This window comes from Lissotriton vulgaris, chromosome 11, assembly GCF_964263255.1.
Source record: "Lissotriton vulgaris chromosome 11, aLisVul1.2, whole genome shotgun sequence".
Lineage (NCBI taxonomy): Eukaryota > Metazoa > Chordata > Amphibia > Caudata > Salamandridae > Lissotriton > Lissotriton vulgaris.
The window spans coordinates 109,744,561-109,766,967 of record NC_141699.1 but is presented as its reverse complement, the minus strand read 5'-3'; the positions used below and the strand labels follow the sequence as shown (position 1 = coordinate 109,766,967).

At 48.2% G+C, this 22,407-nt stretch overlaps 1 protein-coding gene across 1 annotated transcript in view; it reads left to right on the top strand.

Annotated features, from left to right (window-relative positions):
- The first annotated feature begins 4,442 nt into the window (after positions 1–4,442).
- LOC147679066 (serotransferrin-2-like) overlaps positions 4,443–22,407 on the top strand; it is a 189,369-nt gene continuing 171,404 nt past the window's right edge. Inside the window, exon 1 of the mRNA XM_086944711.1 lies at positions 4,443–4,572. Coding sequence (XP_086800837.1) covers positions 4,518–4,572 — 55 coding nt within the window. The 5' untranslated portion in view covers positions 4,443–4,517. The remainder of the gene's footprint in view (positions 4,573–22,407) is intronic.

Genomic DNA, 22,407 nt, shown 5'->3' with positions numbered 1-22,407 from the left:
ATAGTTGTCGTAATAATGCCAATATAGATATACATTTTCTTGTGGCAGTGTAGGAGCAACCTGAATTTAACAGTTTAAATGACACTATTATCCTGAGCCATAAGGGCTGAGCAGCAGGACAGCCGCTCCTGATGGGGTTGTCGTTGTAACTTATAACTTAACATCTTTTCTTAATAAAGTAACTTAAGAATCTACGGTCCAAGCTTCCTTCTGATTACTTCATTTGGCGACATTTGGTGATCACTTTTGCACGCGTAGATTCTTCACAAGCTACTGGGGACCGGTTTCTGGCATTTCAGCCGTCTTCGGCCCGGCTTGCTTGAATCCTGATGGTGCAGTGAGCAAGGGACTCATGTCTGAGTATACCCTGCCACACCTATAGTGGCCAAAAACGATTCAGAAAAGGGGGGGTGATGAACAGAGTATCTGAATTAAGCAGACCACTCTTACCCAGTCCAAAGATAAGGGCTTGATCCATCACCGTTATTTATCTCACTGCACCATCCCAGCTCAGAACCTGGCTATATGCAAATCAGTCTGTCCCTGGCCCAGTGCATCATGGGAACAGGGCAGACTAAACTACCAAGCCAATTCTTCACCAGTAAGGAGACAAGCTTCCGGGGACCGGTTTCTGGCATTTCAGCCGTCGTCGGCCCGGCTTGCTTGAATCCTGATGGTGCAGTGAGAAAGGGACTCATGTCTGAGTATACCCTGCCACACCTATCGTGGCCAAAAACGATTCAGAAAAGGGGGTGGTGATGAACAGAGTGTCTGAATTAAGCAGACCACTCTTACCCAGTCCAAAGATCAGGGCTTGATCCATCACCATTATTTATCTCACTGCACCATCCCAGCTCAGAACCTGGCTATATGCAAATCAGTCTGTCCCTGTCCCAGTGCATCATGGGAACAGGGCAGACTAAACTACCAAGCCAATTCTTCACCAGAAAGGAGACAAGCTTCCGGGGACCGGTTTCTGGCATTTCAGCCGTTGTCGGCCTGGCTTGCTTGAATCCTGATGGTGCAGTGAGAAAGGCACTCATGTCTGAGTATACCCTGCCACACCTATCGTGGCCAAAAACGATTCAGAAAAGGGGGTGGTGATGAACAGAGTGTCTGAATTAAGCAGACCACTCTTACCCAGTCCAAAGATCAGGGCTTGATCCATCACCGTTATTTATCTCACTGCACCATCCCAGCTCAGAACCTGGCTATATGCAAATCAGTCTGTCCCTGGCCCAGTGCATCATGGGAACAGGGCAGACTAAACTACCAAGCCAATTCTTCACCAGAAAGGAGACAAGCTACCGGGGACCGGTTTCTGGCATTTCAGCCGTCGTCGGCCCGGCTTGCTTGAATCCTGATAGTGCAGTGAGAAAGGGACTCATGTCTGAGTATACCCTGCCACACCTATCGTGGCCAAAAACGATTCAGAAAAGGGGGTGGTATTGAACAGAGTGACTGAATTAAGCAGACCACTCTTACCCAGTCCAAAGATCAGGGCTTGATCCATCACCGTTATTTAGCTCACTGCACCATCCCAGCTCAGAACCTGGCTATATGCAAATCAGTCTGTCCCTGGCTCAGTGCATCATGGGAACAGGGCAGACTAAACTACCAAGCCAATTCTTCACCAGAAAGGAGACAAGCTTCCAGGGACCGGTTTCTGGCATTTCAGCCATCGTCGGCCTGGCTTGCTTGAATCCTGATGGTGCAGTGAGAAAGGGACTCATGTCTGAGTATACCCTGCCACACCTATCGTGGCCAAAAACGATTCAGAAAAGGGGGTGGTGATGAACAGAGTGTCTGAATTTAGCAGACAGGATTTCCTCAAGTCTGGGTAACCTGTCCTCCAAACTCGAAATCAAGCCCTGAGAGTCTTCATCAATTCTCTGTCACAGCATGAACCTATTTTGTTTAATACCTGCTTTGCGTACCAATTAAAGACAGGAACATTCCATTCAGTATGGTTCTAGTATGATTCTACTTTAAAAAAGAGAGGGACCCTTTGGAACCCAAAGGACTAGGATTCAAGCAACAGAAACTCAAAAAGGAACGTCTTCTGGGAATGATTTCAACCTAACTTCACAACATTCCACCGCACTCGAAGTCCTATTTCAACCAGCAAGCATTTATCATTCAACCAAAGGGATCACAGTTAGAACCAATAGTCAATGTATTGGCAAAGTGTGGAGAAGTGTGGCTCAATGGTTAGAGCAGCAGACCCTGATGCAGAGGTCTGGCCCGTGACCAGGGTTCAATTCCCGCCTCGGCGGGTCTTGGGCTCCAAATTCCTCGGACCTGATAATTCTCGCCTCGGTGCCTATTCCAATCATGGAGTCCCACTCTGCAACTCTGGGCAATAGCTTGCTTAATCTCCACAACGGCCCCCACAACGCTAAGGATGCCTGGCCTCCACCTTGGGGGTGCCCAGGAGTGGACGCCTCACAGGGAAAGCCAGGATGAGCTCCACAGCGGTATTCGTACAAGCGCCTTGAGACCCTTGCGGGTGAGTAGTGCGCAATACAAGTATCAATTTATATTAACAAAATAAAACTACAAATTGTGCATTGATATAAACAATTTATTCAAAATATAATACAAGAGTTAAAAACATTTCATACAAGGAGAAAAAAAGAAAGTTTCTTTACCCTCAAAGACCAGTAATATAAATAACATCACAAAAATATTTTAAAAAAAGAAGACCGCACGAGAGTTAATGAAGACATTAAACTTTGTCATTAGGTACCATCACCAATACCGAAAGCTATACAAAATTACCTTGATGTATTGTAATTCATCAACATTTGGAGTAAATTAAGAGCGGTGAGTTTATGGTAAACAGGCGTCGACGCGTTTCAGAGGTATACTATGGTTGAACCTTCTTTTTCAAGACTACAGTGAACTGTACTCTCTCTGATTAAAACATCTATAGTGCGCTATCCATTAGAATCAAAGTGCTATTTGGCCACTGATACATAGGTCCAAATTTCTATATGAAGGTACACAGAGCTGATTCCACTTGCTTATATGCACTTGTATTAGATGGGAAACCTGCTACGGATTTGGCTGTAGGGGTTCGTGGCCCAGTTACACATTGGACTGAACTGGTCACCACCGTGGGTCAACTGGTTTGGTTTGCCTTATGACCGGTTCCCCTTCTTGCACGTGGGGCGGGATAGCCTTAATTTACATTTTTATATTTGCCCGTCTTTTTTATGGATCTTTAATGCACTTTGGCATTCATTGGTTGAATGATAAATGCTTGCTGGCTGAAATAGGACTTCGAGTGTGGTGGAATGTTGGAAAATTAGGTTTAAATCATTCCCTGCGGACGTATGATTCTATCAGCCCTCCCCTCTAATTTCAAGGGCAGGAAGTCGTATCTCTCGTGAAAGACCAGTGTAATTTTTCCTCTTTATTTTTCTAAATAAGGCATTGGATGGCTCAACTGAACCTCACCCAGAGGGCTCAGTGCAGTCCTGTGGATGAACCCCAGTATTTTCAATTGTAGGATATCCTTCTTGTGCAGGGAGTGAAAGAGGGAAGCAGAGGGGCTGAGAAATGTGACTGGAGAGCAGGAGAAAAGGATGACATTAATTTGAAGGGGCGGGAGAGTGGAAGAAAAGGGGCGAAAGTGGGGGAGAGGGCAGCTCGCAATGAGTGAGCAAGAGAGGGAGAGAGAAGGAGGGAGTGACTGGGAAGAGAGAGGGGGAGAAGACAGAGAGCGAGAGAGACAGAGGGAGAGAAAGATGGAGTGGGGAGAGAAAATGTAGAGAGAAGGAGAGCGTGAGAGGAGAGAGAAAGAGAGGGGTGAGCGAGACCTAAATACAGGAGTCTGGGTTGTGAGTGACGTCAGGTGATGTGAGGGTGCGTGAACAGAACAGCACACTATGCAGTTGTCTAGCACATAACAGCTGGAAGCACAGGAAAGTAAAGAGATGTTGTCCTGTATGTCACATGTTTTTTGTTTGCGTTTAAGTCATGATTGGACCACGCTTCCTAGCTCCCAGTATCAGCAGTGTACGCTGGTGCCTGCCCTGCTTCGTTTCTTCACCCCAATACATCTCTATTTTCTAAATGTTGTTGCTTTTGCGTTTCTATACCCTGCAGTCTCAAAGCGCCTGGAAATCGGCTGATATGTTGGCGCTACACAAAACATCCTCACTGTCACGGCGGGGCCGCAGACAGCGCAGGATGCCTTCATTTGGCCTTTTTCAGGAGGGGGAGGGGGGGGGGGGGGGAGCCCATCTGTGCTACAGATTTGGCAGAAAATGCAATATTTTCCATCTGCCCTGGGAGGACGGCTGCGGCAGGGCCTCTCGGGGGCCTCTTCAGTGCCGCAGCGGTTTCTTTGGTCTACAGGAACGTTCTCTGAAAAAAAGCACCTGAAAGGATCCCGAATTTCTCCCATTCTAATCCTTTCGCCATATCGTGGCGAGGGTTCCGGCTTTTTGGGGCTCAATTTCTGCGGTGAAGAAGAGGGAGAGGCTCGTCTTCGTCTGCACCCCGCAAGCATGCTTCCAGGCTGGACCATCCTCATCATCAGCTGCCTGGCACAGCTGTCAGCAGGTAAGGGCACTGACTGGCACCGGGCACACGGCCTGTGCAGGGGTGCACTCACAGCTGCCCCGGCCTGTGCAGAGGTGCACTCACAGCTGCCCCAGCCTGTGCAGAGGCGCACTCACAGCTGCCCCGGCCTGTGCAGAGGTGCAGTCACAGCTGCCCCGGCCTGTGCAAGAGGCGCTCACAGCTGCCCCGGCCTGTGCAAGAGGCGCTCACAGCTGCCCCGGCCTGTGCAGAGGTGCACTCACAGCTGCCCCGGCCTGTGCAGGAGGCACTCACAGCTGCCCCGGCCTGTGCAGGAGGCGCTCACAGCTGCCCCGGCCTGTGCAAGAGGCACTCACAGCTGCCCCGGCCTGTGCAGAGGTGCACTCACAGCTGCCCCGGCCTGTGCAGGAGGCACTCACAGCTGCCCCGGCCTGTGCAGGGTGCACTCACAGCTGCCCCGGCCTGTGCAGAGGTGCACTCACAGCTGCCCCGGCCTGTGCAGAGGTGCACTCACAGCTGCCCCGGCCTGTGCAGGAGGCACTCACAGCTGCCCCGGCCTGTGCAGGAGGCACTCACAGCTGCCACGGCCTGTGCAGGGGTGCACTCACAGCTACCCCGGCCTGTGCAGGGGTGCACTCACAGCTGCCCCGGCCTGTGCAGAGGTGCACTCACAGCTGCCCCGGCCTGTGCAGAGGTGCACTCACAGCTGCCCCGGCCTGTGCAGGGGTGCACTCACAGCTGCCCCGGCCTGTGCAGGAGGCACTCACAGCTGCCCCGGCCTGTGCAGGAGGCACTCACAGCTGCCCCGGCCTGTGCAGGAGGCACTCACAGCTGCCCCGGCCTGTGCAGGAGGCACTCACAGCTGCCCCGGCCTGTGCAGGAGGCACTCACAGCTGCCCCGGCCTGTGCAGGGTGCACTCACAGCTGCCCCGGCCTGTGCAGAGGTGCACTCACAGCTGCCCCGGCCTGTGCAGAGGTGCACTCACAGCTGCCCCGGCCTGTGCAGGAGGCACTCACAGCTGCCCCGGCCTGTGCAGGAGGCACTCACAGCTGCCCCGGCCTGTGCAGGAGGCACTCACAGCTGCCCCGGCCTGTGCAGGAGGCACTCACAGCTGCCACGGCCTGTGCAGGGGTGCACTCACAGCTACCCCGGCCTGTGCAGGGGTGCACTCACAGCTGCCCCGGCCTGTGCAGGGGTGCACTCACAGCTGACCTGGCCTGTGCAGGGGTGCACTCACAGCTGCCCCGGCCTGTGCAGGGGTGCACTCACAGCTACCCCGGCCTGTGCAGGGGTGCACTCACAGCTGCCCCGGCCTGTGCAGGGGTGCACTCACAGCTGACCTGGCATGTGCAGGGGTGCACTCACAGCTGCCCCGGCCTGTGCAGGGGTGCACTCACAGCTGCCCCGGCCGGTGCAGAGGTGCACTCACAGCTGCCCCGGCCTGTGCAGGAGGCACTCACAGCTGCCCCGGCCTGTGCAGGAGGCACTCACAGCTGCCCCGGCCTGTGCAGGAGGCACTCACAGCTGCCCCGGCCTGTGCAGGAGGCACTCACAGCTGCCACGGCCTGTGCAGAGGTGCACTCACAGCTGCCCCGGCCTGTGCAGGGGTGCACTCTCAGCTACCCCGGCCTGTGCAGGGGTGCACTCTCAGCTACCCCGGCCTGTGCAGGGGTGCACTCACAGCTGCCCCGGCCTGTGCTTCCACAATCTGTTTACAGATGCACTCCATGCTTCCTGAGTTTGTGCAGATGTGCTCTCTGGGATTCCATAGTCGTTGCAGTTACACTCTGTGCTCCCCTAGTGTCTGCGGATATACACTCTGTGCTCCCCTAGTGTCTGCGGATATGCACTCTGTGCTCCCCCAGTGTCTGCGGATATACACTCTGTGCTCCCCCAGTGTCTGCTGATCTACACTCTTTGCTCCCCCAGTGTCTGCTGATCTACACTCTTTGCTCCCCCAGTGTCTGCTGATCTACACTCTGTGCTCCTCCAGTGTCTGGGGATGTACACTCTGTGCTCCCCCAGTGTCTGCTGATGTACACTCTGTGCTCCCCAGTGTCTGCTGATGTACACTCTGTGCTCCCCCAGTATCTGCGGATGTGCACTCTGTGCTCCCCCAGTGTCTTCGGATGTACACTCTGTTCTCTCCCAGTGTCTGCTGATGTACACTCTGTTCTCTCCCAGTGTCTGCTGATGTACACTCTGTTCTCTCCCAGTGTCTGCGGATGTACACTCTGTGCTGCCCAGTGTCTGGGGATGTACACTCTGTTCTCCCCCAGTGTCTGCTGATAGACACTCTGTGCTCCTTTAGAGTCTGTGGATGTGAACTCTGTGCCCCTCCAGTGTCTTGGAATGTACACTCTGTACTCCCCCAGTGTCTGGGGATGTACACTCTTTGCTCCCCAGTGTCTGCGGATGTACACTCTGTTCTCCCCCAGTATCTGCGGATGTACACTCTGTGCTCCCCCAGTGTCTTGGAATGTACACTCTGTTCTCCCCCAGTGTCTGCGGATGTGCACTCTGTACTCCCCCAGTGTCTGAGGATGTACACTCTTTGCTCCCCAGTGTCTGCGGATATACACTCTGTGCTCCCCCAGTGTCTGTGGATGTACACTCTGTGCTCCCCAGTGTGTGCGGATGTACACTCTGTGCTCCCCCAGTGTCTTGGAATGTACACTCTGTTCTCCCCCAGTGTCTGCGGATATACACTCTGTGCTCCCCCAGTGTCTGTGGATGTACACTCTGTGCTCCCCAGTGTGTGCGGATGTACACTCTGTGCTCCCCCAGTGTCTTGGAATGTACACTCTTTGCTCCCCAGTGTCTGCGGATATACACTCTGTGCTCCCCCAGTGTCTGTGGATGTACACTCTGTGCTCCCCAGTGTCTGAGGATGTACACTCTGTGCTCCCCCAGTGCCTGCGGATGTACACTCTGTGCTCCCCCAGTGTCTGCGGATGTACACTCTGTGCTCCCCAGTGTCTTGGAATGTACACTCTGTTCTCCCCCAGTGTCTGCGGATGTACACTCTGTGCTCCCCTAGTGTTGCTGATATACACTCTGTGCTCCCCTAGTGTCTGAGGATGTACACTCTGCGCTCCCCCAGTGTCTGCTGATGTACACTCTGTTCTCCCCCAGTGTTTGCGGATGTACACTCTGTTCTCCCCCAGTGTCTGAGGATGTACACTCTATTCTCCCCCAGTGTCTGCGGATGTACACTCTGTTCTCCCCCAGTGTCTGCGGATGTACACTCTGTGCTCCCCTAGTGTTGCTGATATACACTCTGTGCTCCCCTAGTGTCTGAGGATGTACACTCTGCGCTTCCCCAGTGTCTGCTGATATACACTCTGTGCTCCCCAGTGTCTGCGGATGTACACTCTGTGCTCACCCAGTGTCTGCAGATGTATACTCTGTGCTCCCCCAGTGTCTGCGGATATATATACACTTTGTGCTCCCCTAGTGTCTGCGGATATACACTCTGTGCTCCTTTAGTGTCTGTGGATGTGCACTCTGTGCTCCCCCAGTGTCTGCAGATCTACACCCTGTGCTCCCCAGTGTCTGAGGATGTACACTCTGTGCTCCCCCAGTGTCTGAGGATGTACACTCTGTGCTACCCAGTGGGTTGCTGATGTACACTCTGTGCTCCCCCAGTGTCTGCTGATGTACACTCTGTGCTCCCCCAGTGTCTGCAGATGTACACTCTGTGCTTCCCAGTATCTGCGGATATATATACACTTTGTGCTCCCCTAGTGTCTGCAGATATATACTCTGTGCTCCTTTAGTGTCTGTGGATGTGCACTCTGTGCTCCCCCAGTGTCTGAGGGTGTACACTCTGTGCTCCTTTAGTGTCTGCAGATCTACACTCTGTGCTCCCCAGTGTCTGAGGATGTACACTCTGTGCTCCCCAGTGGCTGCTGATGTACACTCTGTGCTCCCTAGTGTCTGCGGATGTACACTCTGTGCTCCCTTAGTGTCTGCTGATGTACACTCTGTGCTCCCCAGTGTCTGCGGATGTACACTCTGTGCTCCCCAGTGTCTGCGGATGTACACTCTGTGCTCCTCCAGTGTCTGCGGATGTACACCCATGTACACTGTAGAAGCATAGAGTGCATGCCTGCACATGCTAAGGAAGCATGGAGTGTGTCTGTGTACAGACTGTGGAAGCACAGAGTGTATACCTGCACATACTGAGGAAACATGGACTATGTGTGTACATAGTCTATATCTGCACATACTGAGGAAACATGGAGTGCACTTGTGTACAGACTGTGGAAGCACAGAGTGTATACCTGCACATACCGAGGAAGCATGGAGTGTGTCTGTGGACAGACTGGGGAAGCGAAGAGTGTATTCCTGCACATACAGCAGAAGCATGGAGTGCGGATGTATACAGACTGTGGAAACACGGAATGTATACCTGCACATACAGAGGAAGCATGGAGTGTGCCTGTGTGCTGACTGTGGAAACACAGAGTGTATACCTGCACATACAGAGGAAGCATAGAGTGTACCTGTGTACAGACTGTGGAGGCACAGAGTGTATATCGGTACATACTGAGGAAGCACTGACTGTATGAGTGTACAGACTGGGGAATCATAGAGTGTATACCTGCCCATACAAAGGAAGCATTGAGTGTGCATGTGTACAGACTGTTGAAGCAAGGATTTTTTTAGGAAAAATTGTATTTGCATTTTGTCATAACTGAACAGTACAATCATGTCAGTAGCATAGCACACTCCTTTACACCCCTCCCTTGCCACCCCCGTTTCACTGCCCAGGATGACTCGGACAACTTCCAAATGAAAAGTACCTCAAGACCCGAACTTCCCTGCGCCCCAGACAATTTATCCTTCCTGCAATCCCATTGTAGCCTACTGTGTGTCCCCGGTCCTTTCCCCCTTACAACCCTACATCCAGGCCATGGTGGTGTTGCCATTTCCCCCACACCTTGCGAAACTTCCTCGGGCACCCCCTTGCTTTATATGTGACACTCTCAGCCGCCATATATAAGTCTAGTCCCCTTCTCCATTCATCTAACGTCGGTACCTCCGGTGCACCCCAGTGTTTTGCTATGTCCCTTTTGGCTACCACTAGGGCTAACACCAGAAAGGTCAACAGGGGACATGGCAGATCTACATCGTTTGTCATGCCTAAGAGGGCCAACTTAGGGTCAGTTTGGATTTGGCTCTCCAATACTGCACTTAGCTCCGTAAAAATGTCTGCCCAGTATCCTTGTATTTTACTGCATGTCCACAGAACATGGAAAAAGTGCCCCCGAGGGTCTTGGCATCTTAAGCACCGTGCATCTTCTAACTTCCCCATCCTCTGGAGCCACACTCTATCAAAGTAGGTTCTGTGTAGTATATTGAATTGGATTAGGCGGAGTCGGGATTTAACGGCCACCTCTCTAGGATGCGTTAACACCAAATCCCGGTCGATGTCCTCCATGTCTCCCACGTCTGTTTCCCACACCCGTCTGAGCTTGGACAGATCGCCTAGCATATTATTTGTGAGGGTTTTATAAGTTAGGGATACCGCTTTTCGCTGAATGTGTTCCTGCAGGAATCTACCTTCGAGTGGGGCGAACTCCACCAGTTCTGCAGTCCTAATATCTTGGGCCCCCCAGGCATGTCTTAGTCTTGTGTATTTGTAGAGCTGTGATGGATGTAATCCGAACTCTGATTTCAGTGCTGCAAAGGATTTCAGTTCCCCCTTGGCCACAATATCCCCCAGGGTAGAGATACCTATGGCGTCCCACCGTTGGTATCCCTTTAGCTTGTGTAGTTCCGCTAGCCACGTGCAGTGCCATATTGGTGTCTGCCTCGTGGGTTTCCCCCCCAGCCCGTTCGGTTCACTGCAGTATTCCATACCTGTAGAGTGATTCCTGTTGCAGGTAGAAGCCATCTCCGGCCCGCCCCCCCATATAGATAAGATCGTATGTGTCGTGGTGCCAACCGGTGTCGTTCCAGCGCGTAGGAAAGATGGTCAGCTTGCGCATGTAACCAGTCGTTGATCGGAGCCAGGTGCTCCGCCCAATAATAGGCCTCCAGATTCGGGAGTGAAATCCCCCCACTGTATTGATGCCTTTGGAGCGTGGTTAACGCAACTCTAGGTTGTTTACCCATCCAGAGGAAGGCCCGCAAGTCCGCGTGTATTCTGGCGAAGACTTTTAGCGGCAGCGGGTAATATTCGTTTTGCAAGGCGTACAAGTACTTGGGGAGTATGATCATCTTGTACATTGCCGCGCGGCCTAAAAGAGTGAGCGGGAGTTGCCTCCAGCGGTCCATATCTACTATGGAGTTCACCATAATGCGCTCTATGTTTCGTTGATACGCTATGTGACGGTCCAGGGTGAGATACACTCCGAGGTATTGAAATCCCTCAGTAGTCGTCAATAGTCTCCTTGGGAGTTCCGGCCAGGAGCCCCGTCCCTGGGGATCGTATAGTACAGATTTGTGCCAATTTATCTGGTAGCCAGGGTGTCTTCCGTATTGCTCCAGTTCAAGAAACAATTCCGGGATCGACGTTTCTGGCGATGTGATATACAGAAGAACGTCATCTGCGTAGAGCGAGATTTTTTCTTCGGTCATGTCTCTCTCACTCAGTCTAAATCCCCTAATATCTATGTTTTGACGAATCCTAGCCACCAAGACCTCGATAGTTAGGGCAAATAAAAGCGGGGACAGCGGGCAGCCTTGTCTGGTCCCTCTCTGAACCCGGAACTCACGCGACAAGACACCATTCACCCTTACTCTGGCTCTTGGTTCGGTCTACAGCAGCCAAACCCATTGCCGGAATTTCGTCCCAAGACCGAATTTCTGTAGCACCCCATCAAGGAATGGCCAATGAACTGCATCAAAGGCCTTTTCTGCGTCAAAGGACAGGAACCAGTGTGGGCCCTCCCTGACCTCCTGCAGCCAATTATGGGTGCGCCGGAGGTTCATTCTACTGGCCCTATCCGGGAGGAAGCCCGTCTGATCCAAATGGATCAGATGCGATATCACCGGGTGGAGCCGCATCGCCAGGATAGTCGCTAGCAGTTTAGTTTCCGTGTTCAGTATTGAAATTGGGCGGTAGGACGCACAGTCCTCCCGCGGTTTACCCTCCTTATAGATTGGGATTATAGTCCCATTGCCAGGTCTGGGGGAAGCCTCCCCTCCTGCAGGGCTCCCTCGAAGAGTCCCTTCAGGTGTTGTGCTAAGAGGTCCTCGTGCGTTTAAAGATTTCCGCCGGGAAGCCGTTGGGTACCGGAGTTTTCCCTGGTCGCAGCCTGGCCAAGGCCTCGGAGATGTCATCTAGGGTAATATCAGAGTCCAGGACTTTAAGGTCGTCTGCTGACAAGGTCGGTAGTTCAGTTTGGTCCATATACTGTATGGCCTCGGCACAATTCCCTAATTCCCTAGCCCCATAGAAGCTTTCATAGTACTCAGCGAACGCGTCTGCGATGTGTGCATCTGAACTGAGAGACGCTCCCTGGGGGCCCCTGATGTGCTCCAACCATCTCTCCGCGCGCTCCTTCTTACTGAGCCACGCTAATAGTTTGCCTGATTTATCCCCTATGTCATATAAACGATGCAGGGTGGCTAAAGCTTGCGTTTTCGCCTCTTCAGTCACTAATTCCCTATATTGCGTCTGTCTATCCGTCAGTCTCCTAAGGGCCACTGGGTCCCTCGAAGTCTGGTACTCCCTTTCCAATTCTAGTATATTCTGTTCTATTAGTTCAGCTCCAGAGTGGAGTTTCCTCCGTTCCTCCGCTAATCTGCTTTTAGCCCTGTCCCGCATAACCGCCTTCAGTGCCTCCCAGAATATCACTTTCGAGTCAACCGTACCCTCGTTTTCGGCGATATACACTTTAACGTCAGCTCTCAGTCCCCTCAGGACGTTTGCGTTCTGCAGATCCCAGGCCGTCAGACGCAGCAGTTGTGTACCTCCCTGGCGTCTCATACCCACTTTGACCAGTAATGGAGAGTGATCCGATACGCCTCTTGCTTTATATTCCGCTAAGTCTTGCACTGTCAGGTTTTGTCTGGACATAAATATGTAGTGCAACCTCGAGAACACCTTATGGGCGCCCGAGAAGTAGGAGTAGGCCTCCTGGTTTGGATGGAGCCACCTCCAGACGTCTGTAAGTCCCATGTTTGCCAACCATTGGGACAGGGGCGTCTGGGTCCCTGCTTTGTGTGACGTACCTGTTCTGTCCAGTTTGACATTCAACACTTCGTTGAAGTTTCCCCGACAATCTGTATAGTGTCAGCCGTTTCAAGTAGTATTTCTGCTACTTTTGTAATGTGGATGCCTGGAGTTTCGGGGGAGCATAGACCGAGATTATGGTGTAAATGCGTCTGTTTCACTTCCCCTTGATACCCACATACGTTCCCTGAGGGTCCGTCCACGTCTGGGTTATAGAGAACGGAGAGGTCTTTTTGGCAATGATGGCCACCCCTCTGGAATCTGTTGTGTATCCTGCATGTGCTAGGAGCTTGAAGCGTCCTCTGGCTAGAAAGGCGCAATTGGTGCCTTTGAGGTGGGTTTCCTGCAACAATGTGATGTCTGGGCATAGTCGTTTAAGATAGGAATTGATCAATCCCCTCTTGATCTTGCTACCCAAGCCATTGAAATTCCAAGACAGGACGCTGAGCCCTCCCCTGTCTCCTCCTAGTGTCTCATGTTCACCTACCATCTTGTGGGCCTTGCGTAATAATGTAATCAGACTCCCGGTAGGAGGCGGCTTGTGGAGTCTTGTTGTGTGCATTGTTAGCTTCATGATTGTCTCCCCCTTTCAAACTCAACTTCACCCCTCCCTCGCCCATGTCCAACACCAACCGGACATCAGTTCCCCATTTCTGTTGACCCCCTCCCCCACAATGGAGTGTGCATGTGTACAGACTGTGGAAGCACAGAGTGTATACCTGCACATACTGAGGAAGCATGGAGTGTGTCTGCGGACAGACTGGGGAAGCGAAGAGTGTATTCCTGCACATACAGCAGAAGCATGGAGTGCGGATGCATACAGACTGTGGAAACACGGAATGTATACCTGCACATACAGAGGAAACATGGAGTGTACCTGTGTACAGACTGTGGAGGCACAGAGTGTATATCGGTACATACTGAGGAAGCACTGACTGTATGAGTGTACAGACTGGGGAATCATAGAGTGTATAGCTGCCCATACAAAGGAAGCATTGAGTGTGCATGTGTACAGACTGTTGAAGCACAGAGTGTATACCTGCACATACTGAGGAAGCATGGAGTGTGTCTGTGGACAGACTGGGGAAGCGAAGAGTGTATTCCTGCACATACAGAAGCATGGAGTGCGGATGCATACAGACTGTGGAAACACGGAATGTATACCTGCACATACAGAGGAAGCATGGAGTGTGCCTGTGTGCTGACTGTGGAAACACAGAGTGTATACCTGCACGTGCAGAGGAAGCATGGAGTGTGTCTGTGGACAGACTGGGGAAGCGAAGAGTGTATTCCTGCACATACAGAAGCATGGAGTGCGGATGCATACAGACTGTGGAAACACGGAATGTATACCTGCACATACAGAGGAAGCATGGAGTGTGCCTGTGTGCTGACTGTGGAAACACAGAGTGTATACCTGCACATACTGAGGAAGCATGGAGTGTGTCTGTGGACAGACTGGGGAAGCGAAGAGTGTATTCCTGCACATACAGAAGCATGGAGTGCGGATGCATACAGACTGTGGAAACACGGAATGTATACCTGCACATACAGAGGAAGCATGGAGTGTGCCTGTGTGCTGACTGTGGAAACACAGAGTGTATACCTGCACATACAGAGGAAGCATGGAGTGTACCTGTGTACAGACTGTGGAGGCACAGAGTGTATACATCGGTACATACTGAGGAAGCACTGACTGTATGAGAGTACAGACTGGGGAATCATAGAGTGTATACCTGCCCATACAGAGGAAGCATTGAGTGTGCATGTGTACAGACTGTTGAAGCAAGGAGTGTATACCTGCACATACTGCGGAAGAACAAACTGTGTGTAAGCACTGACTGTGGAAGCAGAGTGTATACCTGCACATACTGAGGAAGCATGGACTGTGCATGTGTACAGATGGTGAAAGCATGGAGTCTATACCTGCACATACAGAGGAAGCATGGAGTGTGTCCGTGTACAGACTGTGGAAGCACAGAGTGTATACCTGCACATTCTGAGGAAGCATGGAGTGTGTCCTATTCATTGAGTACACATACTTTAACACTATAATATCCACAACACACACCTAAACTTAATTACACAATTACAATTATGAATTACTAATTAATTATTGCAAATAATGAATAAATCATCAATAAAAATAACTTACTTCCCACCCTTCACACCATTTATACCTATACCTCTTCTCCCCCCGTGTCTGAGGATGTACACTCTGTGCTCCCCCAGTGTCTGCTGATGTACACTCTGTGCTTCCCCAATGTCTGCGGATGTGCACGTTGTGCTTCCTCCAATCTGTTATTAGATATACATTGTGCCTCCCCAGTCTCTACAGATGTGCACTCGAATTTTCCTGAATCTAAGCCTAATAGCCTAAACTTTTTATCAAGGAGCTTATTTCCCATTAAATCCTATAATGGTTACTTAGTGCCAGTGGGTTCCCGGCATTCATCTATACTACTATTATAAAGAGAGAACTTGCACCTTTTGGCCAGGTAAACTCGGGAACCACAGCACCAATCACAACACCCAATACAGCGTTGGAAAGGGCAGTTGCAGCAGAAGGACATAGGCTATGCAGACACCCACCATATACATTTAAAATGTAAAAGAACCGTGCCAGCAAAGTAGTCCCTTGTGGGCGTGTCTGCATTGTGCAGTGGGTGTGTGCTGGGGGCGTGACAATCGCTGGGGGCATTCCGTCACAGTGTTGTTTTTTCTTCCCAGGTTCTATACATTCCTGCTCCCTTTAAATAGTAATTCAGTGGAGGTCCCATTCTCTTAGAACCACCCCAAGCACAGTTATGGGCAAAAATACAACTAAAAGGCCTTGCAAAGCATTTTGGGATAAGCTTAGCATATTTTTTAGCATTCATGAAAGGGTTTCAATGTTTTTGGATTTTACTCATCAGGGACATCTTGGGACGACGAGGTGAACTGCAGCTTGATGTATAATATTTTAAATGCTATTGCATTTGCCTCATCAGGGACATCTAGGGATGGCGAGGTGAACTGCAGCTTGATATATAATATTTTAAATGCTATTGCATTTGCATCATCAGGGACATCTAGGGACACGAGGTGAACTGCAGCTTGATGTGTAATATTTTAAATGCTATTGCATTTGCCTCATCAGGGACATCTAGGGACCATGAGGTGAACTGCAGCTTGATGTATAATATTTTAAATGCTATTGCATTTGCCTCTTGGGGACAACTGGGGAGAACGAGGTGAACTGCAGCTCTTTGTAGAATTATTTGGATACTATAATATTCTCTTCCTGCTGCTAATCTCGTCCCATAATGGTTTGCAGGGGCTTGATCTCAAAATCATCACCTCTCTCACTGCTTGCTGGAAGCTAATTTCACTTTTGTGAAATGACTATATGCATTTTAGCATGTAGAAAACTTGTTATTTTACCTTGAATATATGAGGTTTCTGTTTTAATAATTGGAAATCTGACGGAACGAAATATTGCGGATTTATTGTACCAAGTTCGCGCCAATTCCACCCACCCCTACTTTAAATACCCCTGCACCCCATAATCATAACCCACCCTTACTCTAAAAAATACCCCAACACCCTTAAACACTAACCCATCTTAACCCTATAAATATACCCTGTACCCCAAAACCCAAACCTATCCCTAAACCCTCAAAATACCCCTGTACCTCAAAACCAAAACCTAGCCCTGAGCCCTATAAATACCCCTGTACCTCAAAACCCAAACATACCCCTGAACCCTAAAAAATACCCCTGTACCCCAAACCCCAAACTTACACCTGAACCCTAAAATACCCCTGTACCCCAAAACCCAAACCTAGCCCATAACCCTTAAAATATCCCTGTATCCCAAAACCCAAACCTACCCCTGAACCCTAAAAATACCCCTGTACCCCAAAACCCAAACCTAGCACAGAACGCTAAAATACCCCTGTATCCCAAAACCCAAACCTAGCCCTGAACCCTAAAAATACCCGTGTACCCCAAACCTAGCCCTGAACCCTTAAAATACCCCTGAACCCCAAAACCCAGACCTACCCCCTGAACCCTAAAAATACCCCTATGCCCCAAAACCCAAACCTAGCCCTGAACCCTAAAAATACCCCTGTACCCCATAACCCAAAACTATATCTGAACCATTAAAATACCCAAACACCCCAAAACATATACCTCAGTACCCCCAAAACATATACCCCTATACCCATACTTGCCTTATCCAAACATTTTTAACAAACATGCTTTTACCATTCATGCATTTACAACGAATTTAGTTGTAAATGTATGCCTGGTAAACGCATATAAAATGTAATGCCATGCGTTATAATGGCATTGAGGGGTCATGGTACTTTTGTAATGAAAGTATGCAGAGTGATGGTATGCAGAAAGAAATTTGCGGAATAATGGGTGTTTACCCTCCCCTGTAAGTACATTGGTGGCACGGCGGCCCACATTTCCAGCAACATACTCATATTTTTTCACCACCAATTGGAAAAATGCACAGGTCTCTCTCATTGATGCCCAGCACCGACATACACTTTTAGACACACCTCCCACCACAAGTTCTAGAACTGCGAACTTTAGAGATGGGGAGCTACGTTAGAATCTCGGCATCAGCTCAACATCCTGTGATTCCAGGCAAATCGCTTTGTCTCCCCGTGCCTACCACAAATCAATGTGTTCTTCTGTAATGTAAATTGTGCTCATGCCATTTTGTCGAGTTCGCGCTATATAATATTGCAAGGAAAATAAAGTAGGGAAACTCGAGTTCACACACTACTGAACGCACACTCTTAAGTGCAACAGCAGTGCACTGTGAATCGGAGCATTTCACAGGACTGTCACAGATAAGAAATGCTATCAAAATGAAATCCTACGAAACAATATACTACTGGCCGACAGCAATTCATACCCAGACAACGTCGGGACGGGCTGCTAGTCTTATGGATGGGGCTGGGCCTCTTTCAGTGCCTGGTTTGGGCAGCTATACACAGTGAAAAATGTATTTTTCATCAACATATATAGTATAGTTATTTATGCTTTTGCACATGTGCCCAATGTACTACTGTGTGTCTGCTCCATCTGCCAGAGCTTAAACAAGCCCTGCGCCACCCTTCCGCCCCCCAGACCCCTTCCATCCTGGCTTATACTATGTTTGTACTTGAGGCTTCAGTAAAAGAGTTGTGGGGAGACTAGCAGGTGGGATGCAAGCCAGCGGACCAGGCAGGAGCTGGAACAGAAGGCAGATGTGTGGGAGGGTGGAAAGGTAGGGGATGATGTATGTCACAGAGAAAGAATATTGAGGTAAAAATATCGAAGTGCACAAATATTGTGGTAAAAATATCGGGGTCAGGAACATCGACAGTAAAATCCTCGTATTCAAGAATATTGATTTTAGGTAAGTAATATCCATTTAAAAAATATCGAAGTGTTTATTATCCTTGGTAAAATATAGGGCCCGATTCCGATGTCGCTCGGGAGGCCTACGAATCGGATTTGGCTTTTACGGACCCGATTCGTAGCCCTTTTTTCCGACCGAATCGTGCACAGGTCCGAACGACCAATTACTTTACAAAGATCACATACGCGCCGACCAAATCATTTCCCAACCCAATCATGTCCGCACGACTCGTGCACAGACAATTTGTACAGCTCTGCAGAGTCTGTTTCTAGCGAGCAAGTACGATGCACGATTCGGACAGCCTTCACGGTTCAGTCAGTCATGTCCGGATCAAAAAAGCTGCCAAAATCGTTCTTTTGGGGCCTGTAGCTAGCCCCCCAGCATCTGGAGCCCTCTGATTCGGACCCGTGGGGGTACCCGTGGAAGAGGTGTGGCGCAGCGGCCAGGGTGCCTGACTCCAGACCACAGGGTTCACAGTTCAATCCCCGGCTCCGGCGGCAGGTTAGCCCAGCACCATGTGACTTTGGGCAAAAGCTTGCTTAATCTCCCCGACGGCCCCCAGGGCCGTGACACCTCAGTTGGAGGTCACTGTGCGCTTTACAAATACTGGCATTTACATTTTACATTTACATGGGTCCCGCCTTCCCATGCATGCACAGTGGTGCCCTCCACAGGGTGTACGCTTTTCCCCACCCACCCCTTTTTGCTATGGGAGCCTTTCTATGCGTCCAGTATACAGGCTCCCATAGAGTTCAATGGGAGTCCGAGCGAACCGAGCCTGTAAGCATGTGAATGCATCGTAGTCGCTCGCTCGGATTCCAGTTGCACGATTCGCTCATAAAGCCCTACGGATCCGGGTCATACGGTGGACTTTACAAGTGAGATCGGAATCAGGCCCTAAGTTGTTAAAAATATCGATTACTTTACTAATGGTATATTTTTTAGTATATATTCTATATGTGTGTGATGTTTATTTTTTTGTAAAAGAATTGTTTATATTTTTATTATATTTGTTAATATTTTAGTAGTTAATAAAAAAAATCGAATTTTGCGTTTTTAGTTCCATATCGGGTTGTGGGTTTGTAGGGGAAAAGGGTGGGAAGTAATTTAATTATATAAAATGTATTGATTATAGTAGTTATTACTTTTTTATTTGAATTTTGAGTTTTTAGGTCTGTAACAGGTTGTGGGTTTATAGGGAATATGGTGGGAAGTAATTTAATTATGTCAAATTTATTGACAAATGTTTATTTATTAATACTTCGATGATAATTGTTATTGATGAATTATTAATTATTTGTCATTTAATTAATTAGTAATTCATAATCGTAATTGTGTAATTCATTTTAGGTGTGTGTTGTGGATATTATAGTGTTAATGAATGTTTATTATATTTTTTTCATAATAATATATGTTAAATTCCTTATTAATTATGTTAAGTGTGGAAATACATTTCAATAAAAATGTTTTCTTTCTTATTGATGTGGTGTTATAGGGTAGGAAATAAAATAAATACATTTATGTTTTAAATAATTTGTGTGTTTGTGAATATTAGTTCCTTTAAAATAGATATTGTTTATACATTTATTTATAGTTTTTTTATATCATATTTGTAAGTTTTTGTTACATGTAATTAACATTATAATATGTGTTCTTTTTATATGTTTAATATATTTAATTGTATATTTTTAAAATATTGTTTATTTTTTTTAAGATTATTTTTTAAAAAATTGTTTAAATGTTATTAGTAACTTTTTGTTTCTGCTATCAAATACTTTCCCTACTGTTGCACTCACTGGAGTGGGAATAGTAATTTTTACCCCTCCGCTATCTAACACTTTCCCTATTGTTGCACTCATTGGAGTGGGAATAGTAATTTTTACTCCTCCACTATCCAATACTTTCCCTACTGTTGCCCTCGCTGGAGCAGGAATGGTAATGATTACCCCTCCGCTATCCAGTACCTTACCTACTGTTGCATTCACTGGAGTGTGAATAGTAATTTTTACCTCTCCGCTATCCAGCACTTTCCCTACTGTTGCACTAACTGGAGTCGGAATAGTAATTTTTACCCCTCCACAATCCAATACTTTCCCTGCTGTTGCACTAAGTGGAGTGGGAATAGGAATTTTTACCCCTTCGCTATCCAATACTTTCCCTACTGTTGCATTCAGTGGAGTGGGAAAAGTAATTGTTAACCCTTCGCTATTCAGCACTTTCCCTACTGTTGCACTCACTGGAGTGGGAATAGTAATTTGTACCCCTCCACTATCCAATACTTTCCCTACTGTTGCACTCACTGGGGTGGGAATAGTAATTTTTACCCCTCCATTATCCAACATTTTCCCTACTGTGTCAATTACTGGAGTTGGAATAGTAAATTTAATTCTTCTACTATCCAACATTTACCCTACTTTTGAAATCAATGGAGTAGGAATAGTAAATGTTATCCCTCCGCTATCCAATGATTTCCCTACTGTTCGCTATCCAACATTTTCCCTACTGTTGTATTTATTGTGTTGTGAAATGTACGTTTTAAATTTGTTTTATTAGTTTAATGTTTTAATTAATTATAGAATGTATTTTTTGCATTTTAAATTATTGATATATGTATATATTTTATTTTTATATAATGTAAAAGTCACAAAATTAAATAAAGATAAGTTAATACATTATTTTGCAGTAAATATATGTATATGTATAAGTTATTATGTTTGTGTGTTTATATTTTTTTAATTAACTTTTATTTCTAATTTATATTTTTTATATATATTTTATTTTATTTATTTTTTTAAATCAATATTTTTCACATCTATATTTTTAACTTAGATATTTTTGATTTAATATTTTTGTACTTATCTGTTTAACCCCTTGTATGCTCATGACGGAGCCGCTCCGTCATGACCATCGGCTGAGCTGTGCTCATGACGGAGCGGTTCCGTCATGGCCCTGCCGCCGCGCCTGTTCGGCGCTGATTTCTCGCCTCCGCGGCACGTTCTATTAGGCGGGCGGGGCCATGACGGAACCGCTCCGTCATGAGCACAGCGCAACCGCGGCTCGTGACGGAGCGGCTCCGTCACGAGCATGCGGGCGCCGCTCGGGCCCCCCCTCCTAGCGCTGCGGCGGAATTGCCGCCGCAGCGAAGGGGTTAGTAATGGGGAGTCGAAATTTTTACTATCTAAGTTTTTGCCATCGATATATCAGTGAACCGGTCCTATGTATAGATGTCCGTCTGTTCATGTCTTGAGAGAAGCACACCAACAACTGCCTTACCAGCTTCCTAGAATCCAATGAGTTGTTGGCCCATATTCAATCGGGTTTTAGGGCTACATATGCCACGGAATCGGGCCTTCTTTTTTTCCGATTTTTAAATAGCGCAAACTTGAGCCGAAGGTATCGAGTATCAGAGCGCTTTACACGAGCACCAGTTGCATTACATGAGGACACATTCATTTTTGTCCTTCTATCTGAAGAAACATTGAGACTGAATGCCAATATGGGTCAGACGTCAGCCTTGATACTACTGAACCTGAGTGCAGCCTTCAACACGGTGTCACATGACAATCGTATTCAAAGGCTTCACAATCCCGGAATCAGAGGCAATGCCCTGAAATGGTTCATCTCCTTTTTACAGGATAAATCCTTTCAAGTCAGACTCAAACCCTGTGTTTCTGAGTTATTTCACTCCACAAAAGGGGTCCTTCACGGCTCCATTTTGAGTCCCACTCTAGTGTGTATATGAAACCCCTGGCCGACATCATTAAAAAACATAAAGTTCAAATGGTGTCGTATGCTGACGACACCTAACTAATAGTTAGTTTGTCGAATTCCACTGCTATCTCGGCTGATCGGTTTAGGGCCTGTTTATCTGACGTTACAGTCTGGATGGCTAACAACTGTTCTTACTGGTTGGAAGACCTCCTTCACTTTGGACATCAGCCTGGTGGCCAGTGTCTCTGGGGGAACTTCGGCCCCTAAACACAAGGCCAAATACCTGGGAGTAATCTTCGACTCTAAATTAACTTTTTACAACCAAATCAGGAAAATTGCAGGGAAGTGCTTTGGTACTCTGAAGACCCTGAGAAAAATCCTTGATCTAATTCTGACTAGATCTCGCAGATCCATAGTCCATACCCTTATAACCTCACAGCTGGACTATGTGAATTTACTTCACCTAGGTTCCACTAAAGGGAACCTAGGAATACTGCAAAGACTCCAAAATGCGGCAGCAAAACAAATTCTGATTCTTCTTAAAAGATTGTC